This window comes from Sinocyclocheilus anshuiensis, unplaced genomic scaffold (genome assembly GCF_001515605.1).
Source record: "Sinocyclocheilus anshuiensis isolate Anshui unplaced genomic scaffold, SAMN03320099.WGS_v1.1 scaffold319, whole genome shotgun sequence".
In the NCBI taxonomy this organism is placed as follows: domain Eukaryota; kingdom Metazoa; phylum Chordata; class Actinopteri; order Cypriniformes; family Cyprinidae; genus Sinocyclocheilus; species Sinocyclocheilus anshuiensis.
The window spans coordinates 364,110-374,597 of record NW_015552566.1 but is presented as its reverse complement, the minus strand read 5'-3'; the positions used below and the strand labels follow the sequence as shown (position 1 = coordinate 374,597).

Below are 10,488 nucleotides of genomic sequence, written 5' to 3'. Positions count from 1 at the left end.
TTAAAAAAAATTCTTCTAAAATGAGCATTTTTCTCAGGCTCCTATGGCAAAGAACCTATACCTTTAGGAGCGGCAGAAATGGCGGTTTCGCCGGTAACGGCAATGAATGTCCCTCTTTATGTGGGTCAGTGGTTAATGTTCCCCTTTCTGTCCCTCCGGCTGCAGGTTCCCTCAACACTGACAGCTTCGCTGAGAAACGGCCCCTCCTCGGCGTGTGCAAGAGCACGGGCTCTTCGGGGTAAGTGCACAACGACAGCGTCACTTCCACTGTCAGCTCGGCGTAGTGTCTCACATGGTGCCGGAGCATTCATATTCACAGGTCATGTCTGGTTGTTTTTCAGCTGCACACAAGCACAGTTTCAGCACAAACTGAGGCTGATGGCAAAATAATAAAACAATTTTACTCTCTTTTTGATCAACAAAATGCAGCTGTGGTGAACATGGTAGAATTCTTTGAAAATATAACAAATCTTACCAACCCAAACTTTCGAACAGCTGAGTGTATATACATAGATTTTCTATATATGTGTGTCTGTGTGTATATAATATATATAATTTTTCTCAGGCTCCTATGGCAAAGAACCTATACCTTTAGGAGCGGCAGAAATGGCGGTTTCGCCGGTAACGGCTGTAATCAAAACAGCGCTGTGCTCATAAACGCTGCTTTATCAGGCGTTATAGGAAAGATTAAATGAAAATGACATCGAAAATTTTCTAAAGACAGTCAGTGCCCTTCAAAGATACATTCATATAAAAACACCCGCGCTGCGTTTTGACTTTGAAACGTGCAGAGCTCATGTTTATTCAAGTTTAAGTTTTTTATTCATGTTTATATAGTCAATGCATTTTGGAAAATCTATTTGTGATGGTCAGTGTTGATATTGTGGCGGGCCGCCGCAAATAAATCAATGTATGAGAAACACTGTATTATTAATTAGTTGTTGCAACTATCGCATTTAGCTGTTATTGTGAAGGTGTAGGCTGTGAAATAATTTTGTAGAGTGTAGACTTTTGGTCAGCTGTGTATTTTTATTTTTGATTTGAGAAAGGCCAGTTGAGGTTGAATGCAGGTCAGAGGCATTTAAGATCTTTGCATTTTTCCCCAAGTGAAGTTTTATGGATATAATAGGCTTGTATCCATCTCCTGGCATGCACAACACGAGTGGAGACATGTAAAACTCTTCATGAGGTGAAACCTATGTGCTAATGGAATGTTCCGTCGTTGTCCGGTTTATGGCGTTTTCCCGTTTTAACGTGCGGTGGAGTCCAAGCCACATCCCTCAGTGTGTGCACCATTTAGATATTATGAGGTACAAATCAGTACATTTGAAAACCTGTAATTTGTTATACATAATAACCTGCATCAAAGGTCTGATGGGGCCAGGGAGTGGTCTGGAGAGAGACGGCCAAACCCTGCTGACTGACTGACCCGGTCGGCTCCAGAAGGCCAGACCTGCAAACTTGGACCTCTAACAGAGTCGAACTGCAATCTGTGAGAAATATGCCCCCTTAGGGAGTGAGAGGGAGCAGGGCGCATCAGTTATTGGCTCCTCTCCTCCCCTCGGCTACGTCTGCCACCTCTTAAAACGAACTACTCTGCTGCTGCTGCAAATCTTAACTCAATATTTCCTCCCGAGGAAATAGAATAAGGAAGTCTGTCTTCAGCACACTTTGATGGAGACCACCATCCCAGCCGTTCCAAGACTAGAGCTTTGCTCTGCTGGCGCTTATGCAGCCAAACACGCCGTGTCCGCCCTGACATGGAGACAGACTCTGACAGTTTGGCTTTGTACTCCTGCAATGGTTGGTCTAATGCTGAAAACATGCCTCGTGCTGAAAACCATAACCCTCTCCCTCCGGGTGAATGGTGTTGCTGCTTCCAGTAGAAGTGTTTGGTAAATAGCCTAGCTCTGTATTTTTTAGCTGCACTGTGCTCGGTTCTTTCCCCTTTACTGAAATAATTAATAAACTTACCAAAGTCCTCACACGATTTTTAGTATATAATCATTTTGAAATAACAGCTTTTGTCAACCACCAGTGTGGATGCTGTCTTGACACTCAAATGGAAAACAGATTGCAGTCTTGGCCGATAAAGCACTGCTGGTTTAGAAGTTGGTTCACTCAGCTTTAGGCTTAGATTACAAGATTTGCAAATTAAAGGAAAACCAGAAAGAGGAAAAAGCATGTGTGCTAAATCCTTCGTTGCAGAACTCCAGCCAGACACATTCAACATAATTTTATCAATGGAGGGGATTATGTCTTAAGTCCAAACAATGTATGGATCTGGTGAATTTCCTGACAGCAAAGTACACACGCCGCCCTTCGTGCCGTGCTACAGTGCCGGTAGGGTTTGCAAATTAGCAAGGAATGTATGTGCTATTCAATCCACCATTGGCCCCCACTTGTATCTGGAAAGGATTTGATTTTCCACCATACCATTGTTATTATTTTATTTTTTTTAGTTAGTGCTACAGGTATTACAGTGACCAGGTTGAGCCTGTGTTCTCTCATGCCAAATGCATGCAACTTGGTGTCAATTCACATTTATTAAAAAAAAAAGAAAAAGAAAGAAAGTGTATATATGCTAGCATATAGATGGAATGTAGCCATTAAATTCTCATTTTTAATTCATGAATCCAAGGTCTAACAACATTAAAACCAAAAGTGGAATAATTAAAAAGGTAAATAAATAAATAAATAAATAAAAATGAAAAATGGTTAACAAAATAATAATAGTATTAACAAAAAAAAAATATTTGCAGAACATTTGATATAATCTCAGACAGTATCTGGAGCTAAGAAATGAAAATTAGTCATTAAGCTGGGTTTAAAAGCATGCCATTTAACCATTTGTGGCTTCTGTAGTGAGTATGTTTGGAAGGGGTAAAAGTTCACCCCACAAGAGGCCTGCTTTTGTTCTCTGGATTGTGGAGAAATTAAGTTGTTGGGCAGGCAGAAAACAGTGCCCTCTCTTCCTTCCCCTCAAATTTCCAGATCTCCATGGTGAGGATGTGGATGATTTTTTTTATTTATTTTTTTTGCAATCCTCTAATGCAATCCTCTGTCATTGTGGAGATTACAGCTGGACCGCTGTCAGGGACTACAGCACGTGGAGGTTCAGAAGTAGGTCCAGACTTCACAGGCGTAGAGCCATGATTTTTAACTCCACAGCGGCCACACTGTGCCTGGCTCTGGGACGGTGGCAAAGATCCAGTGAGGCTCTGAAGAGCAGAGCCTCATCCCACTGTCCCCCAGTGTTATCAATGAGATCTGTTTTTACTTTTTCCTTTAACCATGGCCCTAATTGTCCTTATACAAAGTCCTGCTGGCACCCACTGCCTGCTTATTAATTACACAATAGCTGGGAGGAGCGGAACCCTGTTTTGTCCAGTGACTATTTTTAAAGTGACTTAGCTAAAGCCTACTGTACTTTTAAGCTGTGCTTTTCATTGCATTTTTATTGAGATGTGAGAAATCCCTCTTAAGTGTATTAAATTGATAAAACTCTGTGCGTTTGTAGTAGACATAGGATTATGGGAGGATTGGGAAGTGATGCTTTTAGAGCCCATGAGCTTGTTACTCTCTTGCCATCACACCCGGAACTGTGAGATCTCTTGGCTCAGATGGTGTGATCATGCAGAGATCAGTGGAGGTGAATAGGAGAGAAGTCAACTTGTGGTAGGGTGAAAACAAAGTACATTTAAAGGGATAGTTCACCCCAAAATTCAAACTGCCGCGTTTCATCTTATAAATTAGATGATTTATAGTTTCTAATATTAAAGGAATAGTTTGCCCAAAAATGAAAAATTTGCTGGAGCTTTGCTCAACCTCAGGCCATCCAAGATGTAGATGGGTTTATTTCTTCATTAGAACTGATTTGGAGAAATTTAGTATTGCATTACTTGCTCACATGTGGATCCTCTGCAGTGAATGGGTGCCGTCAGAATGAGAGTCCAAACAGCTGATAAAAACATCACAAAAATCCACAAGTAATCCACACGACTCTAATCCATCAATTAACATGTTGTAAAGTGAAAAGCTGCATGTTTGTAAGAAACAAACCCATCATTAAGGTGTGTTAACTTTAAACCATCACTTCTGGCCAAAACAAACAAACAAAAAGCAGTCCATAATCAATAATAATGCTTCCTCCAGTGAAAAAGTCTATCCCTTGTTGTCATCTCACATCAAAATCCACAGACATATTTGTTTAGAACTATTTTGGACTGTTTTCACTTGTGCTTGATCTGTGCATATTTCTCTCCTGATTCAGATGAGATTATTTTTTAAACCTGAGAAAGCAGTGTGGAAAGAGGACTCAGATTTTATCTGGAAGTTTAAAAAGTTAAAATGTCTTAAAGATTTGTTTAATACAAACAACTTTTAGCTTCACAAGACATGGACTGGAGTTGTGTTGTAGATTATTGTGATGGTTTATCAGCTGTTTGGACTCTTATTCTGACGGCACCCATTCACTGCAGAGAATTAATTGGCGAGCTAGTGATGTAATGCTAAATTTCTCCAAATGTGTTCTAATAAAGGAACAAACTAATCTACATCTTAGATGGCCTGAGGGTGAGTAAATATTTAGCAAATTTTCATTTTGGAAGAATTTTTCTTTAAGTGGGTAAAATGTATTGTTTAGCTCTTTTGGTGTTTATTGTTTGTGTGTACACTACACTCCTAGAGTGCTGATAAAGTGTAATATTTCATCTCTCATGCTACTGGCTCAATTGCCTGTTTTTTTTGGCCCACACACAAGATATAAAGATTAATTTGTCTCTTTCCACTGCCGTTGCATTTGACGCATGGGTCTTGCTTTAAAACCAGTGTTTGCTTATGGGTTCTTATGTGGACATTAAAAAAGATTAGATGAAATAAAACCTCTTTATGGTCATGAATCATCTGAGATGTCTAATTCTTTATTTGGAAGCTCAGGGAGTAAAAAGCAATGTTAAAAGTTTATCACTCCACATTCTCTTTTTTTCCCTCTGACATTTGCGTTATTTTACCATATCTATCTTTTGGTTCATGTTTGAGTGTAATTTGAGGTAAGCGTTATGATCTGCTGATAGGTCTGATAGACACAATCCTCACTCTTACAGTCATGTTAAAGATGAATGCATTTCCTTCCTGTGATGGATCCTCCACCCTTCAAGTTATTTGGAAAGTTCATGCCAGGTGCATCTTTGGGTCTCAGATCATCCCTGTGTGCTTTTTCATGCTGACTGGACGACCACATAATTCAAACTCTCTGAGGATGGGAATCTCATGGCTTTGAAGTTTTCCCTGTTTTTCAAGGGCACTTGTCTCAGATCGGTTTTCCATGTGCATACATCTCCTTATCTTTCCGATTAATTGCAGAGGAGGCGCACAGGCGTGTAACATCATCCTTTTCATGATTGTGCAAATTTAGGAGTAATGTGCCTATTACCTTTAAGTTAAAAAAATAAATCTTTTTTTTTAAATAGGATGCTAGTAACCTCTTTAATTGAAAACAATCCAGTTTTTATTATTATTATTATTTTAAATCTACTTCTTTTAATATACTAGTGTATATGTTTAATTATATATTTTAATTTAGTTAATTATTCATTTTAATCTGGATAATTAAGTTTTTCCTACAATTGAATAGCACTTTGGGTCAACGTCTGTTGTTTTTAAATGTTTAATAATGGTTAAATGTTTAATTGCTTGACATGAACAATGTAGCAAAAAGGTACAAAGGTATTACTGTCCCCCCCTTCGTCATCCCTGTCTCTCTTTCCAGTGTCTGTTCTTTTTTTTTTTTTTTAGTAATTAAATGCTGTAAACACCAGTACAAGAGTACCAGTGCCCCTGCAACAGGCTCCTCATTTCAATGTGTTTCCAATATGCATGCGAATCTGTGGAGAGCCCAGTGAAAGGGGAGGAAATGTATTTCTGGCAGTGCTGCAGACATGAAGCTGCGGTTGAACTTTTTACCCTAATTACTTTCCCGCTAATGCCCACGGCATGCTGGAATCAAAGGGCCCCCTCAGGCCCCAAGAAGCCTGTGATGTGGCCAGCGTTTGTTGTGTGTTGAAGCTCGGCTTGAGAAAGACGGGCAGAAAGAGAGAGAGAGGGTGCAAAATTGTGACAGATTTTTTTTTTCTGCTCGAAAATGTCTCAGTTACCACCCACCTCACTTGTTGCCTACAAAAATAGAGTAATTGTTTTCATCTGTGTTTTTACATTGCCGTACTTGGAAATAGCTGTTATAAATCAATACGAGGCTGGCTCGAGGGACTTATCATGGTCCAGAGATCAGAGTTGCGATTTGTCTGTTTCTTCATTTTCCTCAAACACCTTTTGAAAAGGAATATCTCGCACTTCAAGCATCTGTTTTCCATGTTTCTCGAATGATAACAAAAAGCCTAAGAGGATAATAAAAGTGCTTCATATCTTGCCTTACCTCAGAAGAAACAATACACTGGGTGGGTTTATCACAGTTTTAGGTGATTCAACTTTTGAACAGACTTAAAAGTTGTCCACTATTAACAGATTTATTTTTATTTTTATTTATGGTGCGTTTATTGAGTTTAGTTAAGCTCATGTTTTGTGGTGTGTTTCTCAGTAGGTCGGCTGGTATTTTGGGGCAAGGTAGTATTTGTTTTGCATTTCCAGAGCATGTAATTGTTTGTTCGTATTCGGAAAGCTTGTAAAGTAGCTGAAGCCAAAATGCGATGACGTCGCCTCGTAAATGGATTTACTCGCTAGCACTGTTCTTAGTTTCCAGACTTCCTATTTTACAGGTGCATCTCAATAAATTAGAATGTCGTGGAAAAGTATTAAAAGAACCAAAGACTTAAACTACTTCAGTCTGTGTGCATTGAATTTATTTAATACACGAGTTTCACAATTTGAGTTGAATTACTGAAATAAATGAACTTTTCCACTACATTCTAATTTATTGAGATGCACCTGTATATTCCTTTCCCCTTGTCAGTTTCCGTTCAGGTTTTTGAAATGATTAAAACCTCACAATGTAAAACGCACCAAAATGGTTATCTTACAGGGTTCAGAGTCGTGCTGAAATACAGACATCAAAACGTTTACGAGATTATAATAGTGATGAGTTGACCAGCTCGTCACATAGTGGCGTAATGTGCGTAATTACCATTGTAAACATGCGATGCTAAAATTAAGCCAAACCTTAACTGTAAAAATGTGTTAATGTTCCACTCGTGAGTGACTTTTCCCATTTGGTTACCACGAGGGAGGCTAAGAGCAGAAAAGGCCTTTTTTATTGTCTTACCATGCTGAGGGGAGATGGATTTTGCAGGTGTGCGTCTTGGAGGTTTTGTGAGATTGTATCCAGCTATTAGATGCACCGTTGAGATTGTGTATATTCGCATTTGAAGCATTGTGAAGTTATGTCATGCCGAATAAAGAAGGTTGAATTTACCTGACATGAACTTGTGAGTTCAGGTCACCACCACTTCCAGTATGTAAAATAACAGACATTTTTAAAGAAAATATAGACTTCTTTCTAGATTTTTTTTTTTTTAGTGCCTATGCTTTTTTTTTAATGGTCAGTGACCAGTAAGAGTGTGTTACTTGAAAGAGAGAGCCTGATTTCTCAGGCAAACAGGGAAATGCTGCTTTTTATCCTTAAAATTATGATAACACAATACATTTTATGGCCTTATGTTAATCAGATTTAGTATATTTATTAACTTGGCCTTTGCTAAAGAAATGGCCGGGATGAACGTGACATATATAAAGTCGGATGACTGAAGCCATAGGACAGGTCATAATATCTGTGCTCAATATCACCTAAAAGTGTGCTACACTGAAACGCTGATATGATTTTATAACGATAATTGAAATTTACTGACGCTTTCAAATCGAAGTCTCGATTCTCAGTGAGAGGAAATTGTATTATGTTGAGCGTGCACTGATTCCATTAGTAGCGGGCCATTAGTTACAATGCAAAAAGGCAAACAATTGAAGTGGCCAATTTGATGATTCTTTTTTCAAGGCTATCATTGTCCCGTTAATCAATCTCGGAGCATATCATTTGTGTCACATTGGCTCTAAAACGCTTTAAATTGGATTCATCTGACCCAGATTATATTGAAATCAATGAATAGTGGCTCTAAAACAAGTTTAGGAAGTTAAATGCCCCTATTAATCTTGGTGTTTGAATCCAGAGGGGTTTTTAGCTATGATGATAATCTCTTTGCAGATAGCCGTGTCTCTCTCACCGAGACTGCAAGCATCCGCAGCTGTGAAAGGACAGCAGAAGAGAATAAAAATGCAGACTAATAGCTTTTGCAGATTTCTACGTTTGACACATTTAAACTACGTTCACACAGCAGGCAAGGCAATGTTAGTCCCCAAAATTTAATGATATGTTAATAAATTAAAATAGTTATTTTTATTATTATATTAGCATTTATCTGAAATAAAAAACTTTTGTAACATTATACACTACACCATTCAAATGCTTGGAGTCAGTATAATTTGTGGGGGGGGGGGATTATAGAAATTAATACTTTTATTTAGCAAGGATGCTTTAAATTTATCAGAAGTGATGATAAAGTCATTTATAATGTTACAAAAGATTTCTATTTCAGATAAATGCTGTTCTTCTGAACTTTCTATTCATCAAAGAAACATGAAAAATTCTACTCTGCTGTTTTCAACATAAATATAATAAATGTTTTTTGATTAGCAAATCAGAATATTAGAATGATTTCTGAAGGATGATGTGACTGTAATGATGCTAAAAATTCAGCTTTTAAATCGCAGGAATAAATAAAAATTTAAAATATATGTGACGAGATTCTCTGGCCTGACCCAGAAAAAAGATGTGATGCTGGGGCAGAATATTTTTTGTTGTTGTTTGGTGTATTGTGCTGTACAGTACATTAAGGAATAAAAAATGTGCAAATGTATACATATGTGTTCATTATGTGAAAAGATCCTTGAGGGGGAGAACCACAAGTAACATAACTTATTACTGTTTTTTTTTTTTTGTAGTATTTTGAATTTATCTCACCAGTGTGTAAGACTATGTTGTAGTGTGTGTGTTTTTGAGGGCTTGTGTGTGATGTCTGAGGACAAAGTTTGGTTTTTCAGCAAGAGTGAATGGTTTTGAGTGTAGAGCTTCATCTTGACCTGAAAATGGGATGTTTGGGGAATTGGGTGAGACGTTATGGATTTGTGTTTACTGTTTTGAGAATACGAGGCATAGTTTCAAGAAATGTGTTTAAGCAATCGAGAAAAACTGTAAAATTTTTGGAAAAAACAATTAAGATTTATAACATGTATGTATTACTATGAATATAATTTATTTTAGTTGATGGATACTACACTACATGATATTATTCCTTAAAATAAAACGTTTTTTAAACTATATGAAACCAACATGAAAGAGTGCATTTCTGAGAACTACAAATTTAAATGTTTTTTTTTTCTTCATTGATAGGGCTGGGTATCGTTAAATTTTTTTCAATACCGATACCTTGACTTCGATAACTCCACGCAGCTCGCACACTACTCTCCACTGGAAATGAATGACTTCCGTCCGGTCTGTCGCTTGTCGTTTGTCGGAGATAGTGGAAAGCCGGCTTGAAATGCAGTGTAAATGCCAGTATGATGAGGATCGTTTTCATTTTAAAACAAAAACGCACCAGTGTAAATGTAGCCTTACATCTAAGGGGGCTGGGACGCTTTCACACTACAGCCTCACGTGTGAGCCACATCTCTGAGTGTATGAGTGTCTGATTTCGAAAGCGAAAGTGAAACCGTAAAAAAGCGATTGCATGCTTTCGCGAGCGTCTGTAATGGCACGCGATCACAGATTGCACGCTTCCCACCCGAATCTGGTGTAACCTGTGTAAACTAGTGAGAAGGGTCTGGCTGAAGCTGGCGCTTGCACTCTCAGACGTGCACTCTCAGACTTGCATTCTCAGGCTTGCACTCTCAGACGTGCACCAACACAATAAATCAGTGCAAATAGTTTTATTATAGATCCAATCATTTTTAGTTTACACATCTGTTAGGCTGTTTACACTAGTGCATGTTCATTTTAAAACAAATAGCTCAGACAGAATCATCATTTCTATTCATTTCCACTGATTTTCCACTGACGCCAGTATGGACTAAGATCGTTTTCATTTTAAAACATAAACGCACCACTGTAAATGTAGCCTTACATCTAAGGGGGCTGGGACGCTTTCACACTACAGCCTCACGTGTGAGCCACATCTCTGAGTGTATGAGTGTCTGATTTCGAAAGCGAAAGTGAAACCGTAAAAAAGCGATTGCATGCTTTCGCGAGCGTCTGTAATGGCACGCGATCACAGATTGCACGCTTCCCACCCGAATCTGGTGTAACCTGTGTAAACTAGTGAGAAGGGTCTGGCTGAAGCTGGCGCTTGCACTCTCAGACGTGCACTCTCAGACTTGCATTCTCAGGCTTGCACTCTCAGACGTGCATTCTCAGGCTTGCACTCTCAG

At 38.5% G+C, this 10,488-nt stretch overlaps 1 protein-coding gene across 1 annotated transcript in view; it reads left to right on the top strand.

Moving 5' to 3' along the window:
* bcas3 (BCAS3 microtubule associated cell migration factor) overlaps positions 1-10,488 on the top strand; it is a 238,299-nt gene that overhangs the window by 10,892 nt on the left and 216,919 nt on the right. The window contains exon 7 of the mRNA XM_016455623.1: positions 166-238. Coding sequence (XP_016311109.1) covers positions 166-238 — 73 coding nt within the window. The remainder of the gene's footprint in view (positions 1-165; positions 239-10,488) is intronic.